This window comes from Nicotiana sylvestris, chromosome 8, assembly GCF_000393655.2.
Source record: "Nicotiana sylvestris chromosome 8, ASM39365v2, whole genome shotgun sequence".
NCBI lineage: Eukaryota > Viridiplantae > Streptophyta > Magnoliopsida > Solanales > Solanaceae > Nicotiana > Nicotiana sylvestris.
In genome coordinates this window covers 72,364,964-72,381,685 of record NC_091064.1, presented here as the reverse complement: position 1 = coordinate 72,381,685, position 16,722 = coordinate 72,364,964, and the positions used below count along the sequence as shown (strand labels likewise).

Genomic DNA, 16,722 nt, shown 5'->3' with positions numbered 1-16,722 from the left:
TGCTTATATGTGGGTTGCGCATGTGGCGAGATAAGGTGGGAACATTATGATGCACATGTGGCGAAACAAGGCGGGCACTTATTATGTTATTATTTGCACACGTGGCGAGACAAGGTGGGCTTTGTCAGGGATTGATAGTGAGGATTCGTGATGGCCTGAGGGAATTTCTATTTGTTTAATATTGTGATTGTGGTACGCTTACCTATATGAGCTTTATCTCGTAGAAGTTGTGAGGAAATATCATATGTGCTGTCTGCTCTTCTCCTTACGTCTATTAACTGGTAGGAATTTTGTTAGAGTACATGTACAAGCATACACGTAGTTGAACACTCCTATTGGATGTGAAGTCCTCCTAATTTTGCTGAGTCTAGATGTACACCCTCGTTTACTTATTATATATGTGAGAGTGGCCCTGGTTAGCAAGTGAGTTGTCAGTATGACCATGAGGCTAATGAGGGCACAGGATGCCAGGTGTTAGATTTTAGGTACTGGGACTCATGAGTTGTAATTGTCCAAGATTTGGTATTTCGTGGAAATTGTTGGATAAGACTTGATGTGAACACTGTCGTAGGATTTGAGTTATTGCTTACCTTTATTGTATTGTGACTCTAGGATTTGGGTTATGTTTTTGCTCGTTGTTCTGTGTCATTATTTGGTATTTCGTATTGCTTGCGGTTTTCTTCCCTTATTGAGATTGTAGTATTGTTAGCCATTTCGTGTAGTCTTTATATATACATCATGTCCCGTTGTTCCTATATTTGTACAGTTTACTGGACCGGTAGGTGTTCCACCGAGCTTAGTCTTGATACCTACTGGGCACCGTTGTGATGTGGTCATGCTACTCTTCTGCACATTTTTGTTGTGCAGATCCAGGTACTTCCACTTAGTTCTATCATCCTTGGGAGCAGGCATTTCTGTAGAGACTTTGAGGTATATCTACCGCGTCTGCAGACCGAGGAGTCCCTTTCTATCTTTTTGTAATAAGTATAGACCTTCAGTATTTTCCCCTTGTTTAGACATTTCCGGAGTTAGAGCTTCTTATGTATATCTTAGCTTGTGATTTGTGAGATTCCAGGTTTTTGGAATTTTTGTTAGCTTCGAGAGTTGTTATTGTATGTGCCGAGCGACACCTTAAACACTGTTTCATTTTACTATTTTGATTTTTAATTATTTCCTCTGCAATTATTGTTTACATTCCGCATTGTTAGGCTTACCTAGTCGTAGAGACTAGGTGCCATCACGATGGTTCACGGAGGGCAAAATAGGGTCGTGACATCAGCTTAGCGGAATATGTTGGTGCGCTCCATTTGCTTCGAAGTTGCTTATTTGGTTAGTATGATTTAGATGTGTATTGTTTGGTATGGCGGGACTTTGTCCCAAACTTTATGAAAATTATGTATTCTTAGAGGCATGTAGATAGATGTCATGTATGTAAAAGATTGTATGGCCTTATCGGCCTATGTTTAGTGTACGAGTGGTTATTTTGGCCTTATAGGCACGTATGTCTTATGCATAAGTTGGTATCACATGTTGTATTCTACTTATCTCACGGCAGCCTTTCGGCTCAGTTATCTATGATAGTGTGACATGAAAAGATACATTATGCTGGTACTCAGTTGAGTAAGGTACCGGGTGCCCATCGCGGCTCATCGATTCGGGTCGTGACATCTATGCACCCTGCTAGGCCAGATGTTATTGCTTCAGATATAGTGATCACAAGTATTGTCTCAGTATGTCATCAAGATGCTTTTGTATTATTTGAACCTGGTTCCACCTATTCATATGTATCATCATATTTTTCTTATTATCTGGATATGCCCCATGAGTCTTTAGCTTCATCTATTCATGTATCTATGCCGGTGGGTGATACTATTATTGTAAACCATGTGTATCAGTCGTGTGTAGTGACTATTTGGGGATTGGAGACTAGAGTTGATCTCTTGCTGCTTAGTATGGTTTATTTTGACGTGATACTGGATATGAATTGGTTGTCTCCTTGTCATACTATTTTTGATTGTCATGCTAAGACTGTGCTGTTGGTAATGCTGGGATTCCCACGGAATGAGTGGCGTGGTTCTTTGGACTATGTTCCCAGTAGAGTGATTTCATATTTGAAGGCCCATTGGATTGTTGGGAAGGGTTGTTTATCTTATTTGGCTTTTGTGAGGGATGTTGGTGCTGCTACCCATACTATTGATTCTATTCCAGTGGTGCAAAATTTTCTAGATATGTTTCCTACATACCTGGCAGGCATGCCGCCCGATAGGGATATTGACTTGGTGCCAGGCACTCAACCCATTTCTATTTCTTCGTACCATATGGTGCCGGCTAAGTTGAAGGAGCAACTTTAGGACTCCTTGATAAGGGGTTTATTAGGCCTAGTGTGTCACCTTGGGGTGCACCTGATCTGTTTTTGAAGAAGAAGGATGGCACTATGATAATGTTCATCGATTATAGGCAGTTGAACAAAGTCACAATCAATAACAAGTATCCTTTGTCGCATATTGATGATCTATTTCACCAGCTTCAGGGAACGAGGGTGTTCTCCAAGATTGATTTAAGGTCTAGGTATCACCAGCTAGAGATTCAGGGCTCAGATATTCTTAAGATAGCTTTCAGGACCCGTTATGGTCATTATGAGTTCCTTGTGATGTCTTTTGGGCTGACCAACGCCTCGACAACGTTCATGCATCTGATGAACAGTGCATTTCAGCCTTAGCTCGACTCATTTTGTCATTATATTCATTGATGATATCCTGGTGTACTCTCATAGCCAGAAGAAGCATTCCCAGCATTTGAGGATTGTGTTGCAGCGGTTGAGGGAGGAGAAACTCTATGCCAAGTCCTCCAAGTGTGAGTTTTGGCTCAGTTTAGTGGCGTTCTTGGGGCACGTGGTGTACGGTGAGGGTATTCAGGTGGATCAAAAGAAGATAGAGGCAGTTTAGAGTTGGCCCAGACCGTCCTCTACTATGGAGATTCGGAGCATTCTTGGTTTGGTTGGTTATTACTGTCGGTTCATGTAGGGTTTCTCGTCTATTGTATCGTCCTTGACCAAATTTACCCAAAAGGGTGCTCCTTTCAATTGGTCGGATGAGTGTGAGGAGAGCTTTTAGAAGGTGAAGACTGCCTTGACCACAACTCTAGTTCTAGTTCTAACGTCAGCTTCTAGTTCTTATAAAGTATAATATGATGCTTCTCGGATCAGTATCAAATGTGTTCTGATGCAGGAGGGTAAAGTGATTGCCTATGCTTCACGCCAGTTGATGCCTCATGAGAAGAACTACCATGTTCATGATTTGGAGTTAGTTGCCATTGTTCATGCGTTGAAGATTCGGAGGAACTATCTCTATGGTGTGTCTTATGAGGTAATTACTGATCATCATAGTCTCCAACACTTTTTCAAATAGAAGGATCTAAATTTGGGGCAACAGAGATGGTTAGAGTTGCTAAAGGACTATGATATTACTATTCTGTATCATCCGGGGAAGGCCAATGTGGTGGTCGATGCCTTGAGTAGGAAGGTAGTGAGTATGGGTAGTCTTGCATTCATTCCTATTAGAGAGAGACCTCTTGCAGTTGATGTTCAGGCCTTGGCCAATTAGTTCATGAGATTAGATGTTTCGGAGCCCAGCCGGGTTCTAGCCTGCGTGGTTTCTCGGTCTTCCTTATTTGATCGCATCATAGAGCACCAGTATGATAATCCTCATTTGCTTGTCCATAAGGACAAGGTTCATCAAGATGATGCCAGTGATATTACTATTGGAGATGATGGGGTGTTGAGGATGCAGGGTTGGATATGTGTGCCCAATGTAGATGGGCTACGTGAGTTGATTCTTGAGGAGGCCCACAGCTCGTGGTATTCCATCCATCTGGGTGCCACGAAGATGTACCAGGACCTGAGACAACGCTATTAGTTGAGGAGAATAAAGAAAAATATAGCTAGGTTTGTAGCTCGGTTTCTCAACTGTTAGCAGGTAAAATATAAGCATCATAGACCGGGTGGATTGCTTCATAGGATAGAGATTCCATAGTGGAAGTGGGAGCAGATCACCATGGATTTCATAGTTGGGCTCCTACTGACTTCGAGGAAGTTTGATGCTACTTGGGTAAATGTGGATCGGCTGACCAAGTCTGTGCACTTTATTCTAGTTGGTACTACTTATTCTTTAGAGCAATTGGCTGAGATTTATATCAGAGAGATTCTTCGCCTTCATGGTGCACCAGTTTCCATCATTTTAGATAGAGGCACGCAGTTTACATTGCAGTTTTGGAGGGACGTGCAATGAGAGTCGGTCACTCAATTTAAGTTGAGCACAACATTTCACCCTCAGACGGACGGATAGTCCGAGCGCACTTTTTAGATATTGGAGGACATGCTACGTGCTTGTGTTATTGATTTCGGGGGTTTATGGGACCAATTTCTACCGCTCGTGGAGTTTGCTTACAACAACATTTATCAATCGAGCATTCAGATGGCTTCGTATGAGGCTTTGTATGGGAGGCGATGTAGATCTCTAGTGGGTTGGTTTGAGCCGAGTGAGGCTAGGTTATTGGGTACTAACTTGGTTCAGATGCTTTGGATAGGTTAAATTTATTCAGGAGCGGCTTCACATGGTGCAGTCTAGACAAAAGAGATATGCCGACAGGAAGGTTCGCGATGTGTCTTACAGGGTTAGGCAAAAGGTTCTACTGAATCTTTCACCCATGAAGGGTGTTATGAGGTTCGGGAAGAAGGGCAAGTTGAGCCTTCGGTTCATTAGGCCTTTTGAGGTACTTCAGAGGATTGGGGAGGTGGCTTACAAGCTTGCCTTGCCACTGAGTTTGTCGAGTGTGCATCCAGTATTTATTGTTTCTATGCTCCAGAAGTACATTGGCGATCCGTCTCATGTTTTTGGTTTCAGCACGGTTCTGTTGGATGGTGATTTGACTAATGATATGGAGCCAATGACCATTTGGGATCGACAGATTCGAAAGTTGAGGTCAAAAGATATAGCTTTGGTGAAAGTGCAATGGAGAGGTCAGCCCATGGAGGAAGCTAGTTGGGAGACCGAGCGGGATATGTGGAGTAGATATCCACACATAGTTGAGACTCCATGTATGTTTCTAGACCCATTTGATGACGAACATTTGTTTAAGAGGGGGAATATGTAACGACCCGGCCGGTCGTTCTGAGAGTTGTAGCCCTATTCCCCAATTTTATGCTCCTTTTGTATCCAACAGTTGTTATATGACTTACCAGGTTAATTGGTTCGGGCCCGGAGAGATTTTAGAGTGAATTGAGATACTTAGTCTCTTAATGGAAAACTTGAATTGGAAAAGGTTGACCGGATGTTGACTTGTATATAAACGACCTCGGATTTGAAATTTGATATTTCTGTTAGCTCTGTTATGTGATTTTTGACTTAGAAGCATGTTCAGATTGTGATTTGGAGGTCCATAGTAGAATTAGGCTGGAATTGGCGAAAGTTTGAATGTTGGAAAGTTTGACCGGGGGTGGACTATTTGATATCGGGGTTGGATTGGATTTTCGGTAGTTGGAGTAGGTTCGTGAGGTCATTTGTCACTTGTGTGAAAAATTTGAGGTCAATTAGATGTGATTTGATAGGTTTCGGTGTCTGTAGAATTTTGAATTTCAAAGTTTATTAGGCTTGAATCCATGTGCAATTTGTGTTTTTGATGTTGTTTGAGGTGATTTGAGGGTTCGACTAAGTTCGTATTGGGTTATAAGACTTGTTGGTACGTTTGGTTGAGGCCCCGGGTAGATTTCTGGTGGCAAAATTGAGTTGGATTTAATTAGAAGTGTAGCTAAAGTTTTGGCCACTGCTGGTGTAATCGCACATGCGGAGTGGGCACCGTAGGTGCGAGCCCGCAGAAGCGGGAAGGAAGGCCACATGTGCAGAAGTGAGGGAGATCAGCAAAGTCCGTAGATGCGATGTTTTTCCCGCACCTGCGATAACGCAGATGCATATCAGAGTTCACAGGTGTGGAGGGCACTCATTTTTTCGCACAAGTAGGCGCAGGTGCGAACCTAGGCTCCGCAGGTGTGGAAATGCCTGAGCAGAACCTATTTAAGCGATGTTCCGAGATTTTTCACCATTTTCATCATTTTGAGCTCGGACTTTGGAGGGTTTTAAGTGGGTTTTTGAAGAGATTATTGAGGTAAGATCCTTGTGTTAATTTTTCTTCAATAATGATGTTTCCCCACTGATTTTCCACCTAGTTGGTGTGTTTTTGAGGTGAAATTTGGTGGTTTTGAGGCTAGGGATTTGGAGAGTGAATTTTGGGGATTTGAATGACCATTTGACGTCGTATTTTGGTAAATTAGGTATGGTTAGACTCGTGAGTGAATGGGCTTTTGTATTTTGTGACTTTTGTCAGATTTCAAGACGTGGGCCTAGGGGCCGGGTTTGAGCCGATTTTGGATTTTTGCTATAATTTCGTATTTTCTTGTGGAAATGATTCCTTTAGCCTATATTGATTATATTGTACTTCTTGTGGTTAGATTCGGGACATTTGGAGGCCGATTTGCGAGACAAAGGCATATTGGAGTAGAGTTTTGCTCGAATTGAGGTAAGTAACAGTTTTAAATCTGGTCTTGAGGGTATGAAACCCCGTATTATGCGTTATGTGATGGGTTTAGAGGTGATGCACATGTTAGGTGACGAGCGTGTGGGCGTGAACCGTCAAAATTGGGACTTGGCCCATTCTGTGGAATTGTAAAGTTGAATGACTTGTTGTTAGCTATATGGTCTCCCTGTGTTATAGAAATTTCACTACAAATCATATTAGAAATCATGCTTAGGCTATATGATGACAATGTTGGGACCCACGGAGGTGGTATCATATCTCAGTCTCTACTTTTTCTTGTTGATACATGTTATTATCTCTGTTTGGGCTAATTTGTATGACTTCTGAGAGACTGGAGAGGTTGGTGACTGAGTTAGGGCTTGAATGCCGAGCTGTGAGCTATATGTTTGTATATGAATCAAGTTGCATGCTGCAATGCGCCTTAGGGCTATATATTTATATATGGATCGGGTTGCATGCCGCAATAAGCCTTATGGCTATTTATTTTTTATGGATCGTGTTGCACGCCGTAACGATATAGCGCTTGGGCCAAAGAAGCCCCTCCGGAGTCTATACACCCCTAGTGAGCGCAGGTACCTATTGAGTATGAGTGTTGAGGTCTGAGAGTCGTGTGATCGAGCTATTAAGGAAGGTTGAGTGATTGCTGCCCTAAGAGGCTGTACTTACTTTAATTTGTTGTTGCACTTAGCTGCTATATGTCACTGTTTTGGAATTCCTGGAAGATATAAAACTCGGTTTTACTTGAACTTGGTAATGTATAAACTAATTTGACTTAAATTGCCGGATTTGAAAGCATGTCTACTTTCTTGCCGAAATTATTAAAAATGGACTATGACTGTGTAGCTCGTCACTCTCTTTCAGTTCCTTATTTATTATTGTTACTTACTGAGTAGGGTGTACTCATGCTATGCCCTATACTTCGTGTGTAAATCTAGGTATTTTCGGACACGGTGGGTGTTGATCTCGTGCACGGTTGATGTCGGAGATTTACGAGATAGCTGCCCGGCGTTCGCAGTCCTTGTTTCTCCTTCCTTGTCTTATCTTTAATTTGTATTGATACAAACTCTTGTAGATCCTTATTTCTAGATTGGTTGTATAGATGCTCATGAGCTCAGTGATACCCTGATTTTAGAAGTTATGTTTCCGCACTTGTGTTTGGGTTATTACCCCTTTTTTATGAAAACTCCGGTTATTCAAAATTTCTTAATTTATTCTGTTATATGTTGGAAGTATTTTGGAAATGTTGGTTTGCCTATTACCACGATAGGTGCCATCACGACGAGTTAGGATTTTGGTCGTGATAACTCTGCGGGCTGCAAAATGACCGCAGAATGAGGCAGTCAACTAGGGAACCTTTGGATGTCATTTCATGGCCAATTATGCCACCGCGAAAACGATTTTGCGGGCCACATACCAATTGTAGATCCATCATGGAAATTTTTCGGATGGAGGTTCTGCGGTGCACTATGCGATTGCAGAACAGGTCTGCGTACCGCATAATGGCCGCAGAGTGGGGTAGACCTGCCCAATTCTAGAGGGCCATTTCGTGGCGTATTTCGCGGATGCAGAAGCATTATGCGGTCGCAAATGCGACCGCAGACCTATGTTGGGGCTCCGATCTTTTCTAATTTTTGAACCCGACCCCAATCTAATAAACTACCCTTGGGGATCATTTTGAAGGGGAAAAACATATATTTCTAGAGAGAGTGAGAAAGGGAGTTCCTAAGCTTCATCAACCAATTAATACTCAAATATTGGAAGATTAACAAAGAAAACACACTTGGTCTTCATCCTAGAGGTAAGATTCTACACCATAACTCTTAATTTCAAAATTTTACTAGAAATGGGAAATTTGTTAGTTAATTCATGGGTATGAGAGTTGTCTATTTTGCATGCATGTTTGATGATGGGATGTAGGGAGATTGTTGAGCCAAACTAGTAAGGAATGGGTTGTGGGATGATGGAATCCTCCATAAAAAGGACCATGAAACCTTGTGCACACCTAGTATTTGATAAAATGCTCAAATAAGCTAGAACCATAATCATCTTCCTAATTTTTGGTTCAATTTGTTATATTTCTAAAATAGATTGAAGTTGCTAAGATTTACGGAACATTTTATAGTTTAAGGAAGCTCAATTGAGGTATGTTGGGTAAACTCTTCTCTTAGAATTGAACCCCACAGTATCCATGTATGTCCCGAGTTGCTCATTGTGAATCGACTGTCCCAGATAAGCTTGTGTCAAAAGACATCCATGATCAATATGTAATTCAAAAACTCTAGTTATGTTGTACTACTACATGAGAATGTGTTCAACGTATAGGTTGCGTGTCTAAATGCCTTGACTTGAAGTTGTGATTCGAATGAAAGCTAATGATAATTGTGTAAGAAATCTTAGTGCGCCTAAGACTTTTGTTTGCCCATATGTGTGCTTAAATGTCTTGAATATAAATGCTTTATTGTTGGAAATCCATGATAATTGTTGAAAGTAAAAAGATGTGCATGAAATATAAAGCATGAAATACGAATCATGAAATGCGAAATGAGAAATATGAGACACGACCAACATGCTAAGTGAAATAATGTAATTGTGACCACTAGTGCCAATAAAATGAAGAGATGTGCAAGAAGTATGAAATACAATGATTGATAGAAAAGGGATGATGGCTTACATTAGACGAACTAGCCGATCGGGTCATGATCGAATGCCATATCGCACACAAGTGGTGATTGTGTTGGAAATTATAATTTGAATCGGAATTGTGATTGTGATCGGGGTTGATGTCTCACATGATATAGCCTAACCGATCGGGTCATGATCGGATGCCATGTCGCATACATGGCGGTGACTGTATTGGAAATCATAATGGAAATTGTGATTGTGGTTGATGTCTCACATGAGACGGCCTAGCCGATCGGGTCTTGATCGGATGCCATGCCGCACACATGGTGGTGACTATGTTGGGAATTATAATAGAAATGGTGAATTGTAATATATCGGGACAAAATATTTTCCCAACTTAAAATATGGGAATTTAATTGAAACTTATCCTATTCTCAATTTTACATTTAAAAATTGTTTGAGGCTTTAACTGATATTATTATTGTCCTTACTTGCATTACTGCTTATTCTTTTGAGAGGGTGTTTAGTCATATATACTAGTACTATTCGATAGTACTAACGTCCTTTTTGTCGGGGGTGTTGCATCTTTAATGGATACAGGTGGTTCTATAGCAGGTGGTGTTGATAAGCATTAGTAGTACACTCTCTTCCCAGCAGACTTGGTGAGCCCCACTTCCTTTCGGGGTCATGTATATTTTGTTCCTCGTGTATTGTATTTGAGGTATAGCCGGGGCCTTATTATCGGCACTATCATTCTAAACTTTCGTATCCATAGAGGCTCCGTAGACATAGTGTGGGTTGTATATTGGTGCTGGGGAAGGTCAAACTAGGTATGTTATGTTTGTATCACTTGTTCTCTTTAAACTATGAAAATATGTACATTTTAAGTTTTTAACATAATGTAACTAATGAAAATGAATTTGTGTTGTATACATGATCTCTTTATTGTCTAATTATCGAAGTTACATACTCTCTTTAAATCATGGGTGAGTTTGGGTAGAAAGTATCCTACAGGCTTGCTTGACCAGGTTCACTCGGTTGAGCGCTAATCGCGCTCCCTGAGTTTGTGGAGTGACAAAAACACCCCGAGAGGTGAGGTTGGCTTCGATGAGGCTGGGCTGCAGTAGCGGATCTAGTAACAACAACAGTAATGATCCGTTCAAAACCGAGATAATGCGATTTATGAGGGAAATACATTCCCTAATGGACCAAATTTCGGGCACACCGCCAGGGTTGAAGGGGCCAAACTCAAAGAAATACACCGAGTTGCCGTTTAAATCAAGCGCAATGCCAGAGTTGATTCCGAAGCGGTTCAAATTACTAGATGTACCAAAATATGATGGGATTTCGGACCCTCAAGAGCATATCACCACGTATACAATAGCGGTGAAAGGAAACGACTTGGCTCCCCACGAGATTGAGTCGATCCTGCTGAAGAAATTCGGAGAAACCCTCATGAAGAGGGCCCTGACATGGAACTCACTCTTACCCGATAACTCAAAAGATTCCTTCAAGATGCTTGTAGACTCTTTCACAAATATCCATGTCAGGGCCAAGAAGGTACATGCCCGAAAGGTGGACACATTCAGAATTGCGCAAGGAGAGTCCAAATTATTGTGTGAGTTCGTGACCAGATTTCAGAAAGAAAGGATTCTGCTACCTGTCTTGCCGAATGATTGGGTAGCTGAGGCATTTACTAAGGGGCTAAACTCGGGGAGCTCCGATGCTTCCCAAAAACTGAAAGAAAGCGTGTGTCATGACCCAAACTGATGGGCCGCGACGAGCACCCGGTACCTTACTCAACCGAGTACCTACGTAACGTATCTTTCATATCATACTACCATAGGTAAATGAGCCAGAGAGGCTGTCGCGAGAAAAGTTGAATAAAACATGGGGAAAATACTCGACATTGGATGACCCAACAAGTAATCCAAACTTATACATATGATGTACGGGCCTATAAGGCCGGAAAGATCTTTTATATACCCAAAACATAGGCCGACAAGGCCATACAAGTATCTGTATACATGACATCTGTCTACAAGCCTCTAGGAATACATACTATCACAAAGGTCGGGACATGGCCCAGCCATACCAATCAATACATGTACTAATCATACTGACCAAATAGGCAACTCCGAAGCAAATTGAGTGCACTAACACCTTTCACTAACTTAATAGCTTACTTGGAGGGCTCATAACCTGTGTATCGGGACCTACGGGAATGAAATGCAGCTTCCCTAGGAAAAAGGGACATCAATACAAATGATGTACCGAGTATGTAAGGAATGAAAATCAGTAAATAATAGACATGAGAGAAACATGGAGTAAAAGACTCGACATGTAAGTCTGAATAACTCTGTAAATCATGAAAGACTTATAGCATCATGCATATGCATATGAATGTCATGTCGTGCATAGGTACATTTGTTCATAACATCATCAAGCCTCTGAGGGCATCCCATCATATCATCTCGGCAACTGTGGGCAAAATCATCAACGTATACTAGGTGATCTGGTGGTGGTGCGTATATAATGCCATAACATTTTTCTATATCCCATATACATATACATACATAAATATACGCATATATAATGCTATCTGGTCATGGGTCAATGTACATGAATGCAATGCATGAGAAGTACGTCAATAAAATCTTTCGGAATGTCATAAGACCATTATGCCTCTGATTAATATCATGAAGTAAACTTTTTCAACGTACGTATTTTTCTGAGAGAAGATGTAATGATAAGCACATGGAAATTCAAGAACACAGGAACCTCTAATACTTCTATGAATAGAGTCATTTATGAAAATTGTACATTTTCTCGTTTCGTTTTATCGTATAGACCATGCCAAAAGGAAAGAAGGATAGCCTTAACATACCTGAGTCGATTCTCTTGACAATCCCTTTAACACACATTAATTGCGATGAAACACGTGACGACAATATCGGAGTACGGAAAATCCATATGATATTCTTGAAAAAGATTGCACTATACTCCCTTATAATTGCAAAATCTCACGTTTGTTAAGATGCTATGAAATCTTGTTGAATTGCCATGAAATCATTTGAATTTGTTGAAGATGCTAAACTTCCCCATGTTACAGGTTAGAGAAATCTTACGTTTGAGTTGAATTTGAAAACTAACATTACTATTGAATGACTTCTTAAGTCTTATGAAGCCTTATGATGTGATCCCCACTTTAGGAATGACTTTGCCACCAAATTCCTTAATGTAACACATATTATAAATGACTAATGAGTCATTTGGTTGAATGGAACATGATACCACGTTTCCACACTTAAACTTATCCAAATTTTATCCATCAATTTCCTTAATTACATGGTTAATCTTCCACCAAAAATCCACAATTAACCAAATATCTACATAATTAAGAATTATCTCAAGTTGCTTAAAATACTACTCACTTTATCACACTTTATACATCTTACTATCATGGTCATGTGACACCTTGTATGACACTAGTTCATAAATACCGGGTATTTTAGCTCGGGCCATATTTTATCCCAAAATGACAAACTTCGACGAAATTTATTTTCTTTGATTCACTTATCCTCTCACCTTCACGAATTAACTTATCACTTATTTGAAATAACATAATACTTATAATCCCAAAATAAATCTCATTCCCGAACTTACGTCGATTAACTTACGACGAAACTTCAACATACGAAAATGCAGGATGTAACATCTCATTTCCGAGCTTATATCAATTTAATTATGTCGTATTTCCATGCACGAAAACATGGGTTGTAACATCGTTCCCCTCTTTGGAACATTGATCCTCGAATGTTGACTGATGCACTTATCATTCTCCTAACCCATAGCTCTTGCGAATACTTTAATACTCTTCTTATAGTTTAGGAAACTGTTCTTTGAATAAATCAAAAGGCCAAGGAATTCCCCCCTTTAGGACTCTTTCTCACACAACGATTCGTGGTCAGAATCCTTCCAATCTCGTAACTGGTGCTACCTTCTATCATGTAGCATGTACGACTCTTACCTTATATATGCGCCTATGCGACTCTTATCCCCCTTTCCTCCAGCTTTTATCCAATCCCAAGGCCTTATTTTGTAAACATATATAGAGCTTGACAAGATGTCCCTCTGGGCATCTATAGGTATACTGAAGTTCTTCGCTCGGTACTTTGAACTTATGAATATTGCTATACCTTATTTCATAGATCCGTTTATTCATCTGTATGACTTTACTGCATCTAGGTAGGTCATACTATACCATAAACCTTACTTCGATTTATCGTTATTGAGTTCTGCTACCACACTCCAGGTTACTCTCTCTCTACTTATCATGTATGTATAAATCTAAATCCATCAACGCTTCTTCATTACTATTCATCTTAAGAATGATGGCCTAATTGTGACGACCCAAGGGGTCATCATCGTAATTCTTCCTTGTTCCGTGCTCCCGAGGCATCGACCTGGGAGTCCGAGTCCGATATGCGGAGTCGCTATCCTCATTTATTTCCCGACTCAAGTACTTCTTTCTTTTGTCCGTTCGAGGACGAACGATTATTTTAGAGGTGGAGAATGTGACGACCCAAGGGGTCCTCACCGTAATTCTTCCTTATTCCGTGCTCCCGAGGCCTTGAAAACCTCGCTTTTAGTCGCCCGACCAACTTGTCACGACCCGAATTTCCCACCATCGGGTGTCGTGATGGCGCCTACTTTCGGAGCTAGGCAAGCCAAATATATAAAACATTTTTCCTGCTTTCTTCCAAACAATATAATATATGAGACAAAATTTAAACGGAAGACTTTAAATCTAAAGTAACTGAGAACCAAAAGTGCGGAAGTTTGAACCAAAATGCTACCCAGAGTCTGGTGTCACTAGCTCACGGACTACTACAGAATACTACAATCAATGTTTGAAAGGAAAATACATCATGCTTGTCTGATACAAGATAAATAAACGAAAAACATGGAAAGGGACTTCAGACTGCGAACGTCAGCTAGGCTACCTCGAGGGTCCCGGGACTGAAGATAGCTCCTAGAAGTTCTACTGCTGTGGTCCGTAAGCTGCTCCCTGATCTGTGCATAAAAATGCACAGAGTGTAGCATCAGCACAACCGACCCCATGTGCTGGTAAGTGCCTGGCCTAACCCCGGCGAAGTAGTGACGAGGCTAGACAGTACCTACCACAATTAACCTGTACAGATATATATACAACAAGTGCAAGAAAACAATAACAAGATAATACAAAGTAAAACTGGGAGGGGACATGCTATCGGAAGTAACAGATAAAAATGAAATATCGGAAATAAACAGAAGAAACTCCGGTTTCCATGATATATATATATATATATATATATATATATAGTGGACGGCATGCCACACGATCCCACAATATCATATATAAGTGGACGGCGTGCCACACAATCCCATAATATAGTATATAAGTGGACGGCGTGCCACACGATCCCTTTTAACAATATATAGGTGGACGATGTGCCACACGATCCCTTTTAACAATATATAGGTTGACGGCGTGCCACACGATCCCTATTTCCATATACCACGTGGTAGGCGTACCACCTGTTCCCATTTCATCTGTATCACAGTGCACAATATGTCACCGACAACGGAGGCCAATAACCAAGTGGACGACGTGCCACACGATCCCAATTCATCTCATATATAAGTGGACGGCGTGCCACACGATCCCTATTTACATATACCACGTGGTAGGCATACCACCCGTTCCCATTTCATCTTTATCACAGTGCACAATATGTCACCGACAACGGAGGCCAATAACCAAGTGGACGGCGTGCCACACAATCCCAATTCATCTCATATATAAGTGGACGGCGTGCCACACGATCCCATAATATCATATATAAGTGGACGGCGTGCCACACGATCCCATAATATAGTTCATAATATCTGACTTCATATAGTAGACCCCTTCAGGGGAGAATAACAACTCAATACCTTTAACCCGGCAAGGGTACAGCTAACAGCCCAAAATATCCCGACAAGGGAGAATATATATATCAGTCTACACATCCCGGCAAGGGAGTATTCACAACACATTCTCCTTTTAAATCATTCTTCCTCAACCGTTCACCTTATATGAAACTTATCAAATAAACAAGGAGCTTGTGTCACATTATTCGAATTAAAAGCAATCAAGACTCACGGTCATGCTAGACTCCGGTGCATAGATAACAGTCACCATGCCTATACACCGTACTCCACATTAGCAAGTAGCAAATATCATCCTAATCCTATTACCTCAAGCCAAAGTTAGAACAAACACTTACCTCGAATGCTCCAAACTCAACTCACGCTTCTAGTATAGCTTTACCTCTTGATTCCACCACTAATCCGCTCAATCTAGTCATAAGTTACTTAATCACATTAATAATTACTAAATGAATCATCCCCAATGCATGAAAATAGATTTTTTCAAGGTTTTTCCCAAAAAGGTCAAAATACCCCCGGACCCACGTGGTCGAAACTCGAGGTTCGGACCAAAATCCGGTTACCCATTCTCCCACGAATCCAAATATATGTTTTGTTTTGAAATCGGACCCCAAATTGAGGTCCAACTTCTCAATTTGTAGAAAACCTATGTTATACATAAAACACCCAATTTCCCCATGAAAATCTTTGATTTGAAGTTGAAATCATGTTAAAAGATGTTAAGAAGTGAAGAAATTAAGTTAGAAATCACTTACCAATGGTTTTGGAGAAGAAACGTTGTTTGGAAAATCGCCTCTTAGGTTTTGGGTTTTTGAAAAGTGAAAAATGACTGAGATTTTCCGAACTTGTATACCTTTTTGAGGACCTAGCGCGGACCGCACAAAAATGTGTTGCGGCCGCGCCGAGTGGGAGAAAAAATTGGGGCTTCTCTGAACCCTTCCAACACGGACCGCACTGTTTTGGTGCGCGGCCGCGCTGGTTAACCTGAAACCCTAGCCCTCAGACTCAGCCACGCGGATCGCACAGAAAGGCATCGCGGCTGCGCGGCTCCAGCGCGGACCGCGCGGAAATGACCGCGGCCGCGTTGGTGTATGCAACACCCGAACCTGCATTTTCTTAAGTACAAGACCTTCGGGGCCCCATTCAAAACTCACCCGAGCCCTCGGGGCTCCAAACCAAACATGCACACAACCTTAAAACATCTTACAGACTTACTCGTGCGATCAAATCGCCAAAATAACATCATATACATAGGATCAAGCCTCAAACACATGATTTTCTTTTTTCAACTTTCATAACTCAAATTCTCCATTTTTAGTCCGAAACGCGTCATATGACGTCCGTTTTTAGCCAAACTTTACAGATAGTGCTTAACACATAGTTAAGACTTGTACCAGGTGTCGGAACCAAAATACTAGCCCGATACCTATATTTTCTAACTCCTTTTCATTTCAAATTTTCATATCAAATTTCAGAAAACAATATCATTTCTTGGGCTTGGGACCTCGGAATTTGATTCCGGGCACACGCCCAACTCCC

At 41.1% G+C, this 16,722-nt stretch overlaps 1 protein-coding gene across 1 annotated transcript; it reads left to right on the top strand.

Annotated features, from left to right (window-relative positions):
• Positions 1-1,670: 1,670 nt before the first annotated feature.
• Positions 1,671-2,351, top strand: LOC138875195 (uncharacterized). Its single transcript, XM_070154019.1, has one exon. The coding sequence runs from the start codon at positions 1,671-1,673 to the stop codon at positions 2,349-2,351; it is 681 nt and encodes a 226-aa protein (XP_070010120.1).
• Positions 2,352-16,722: the final 14,371 nt, after the last annotated feature.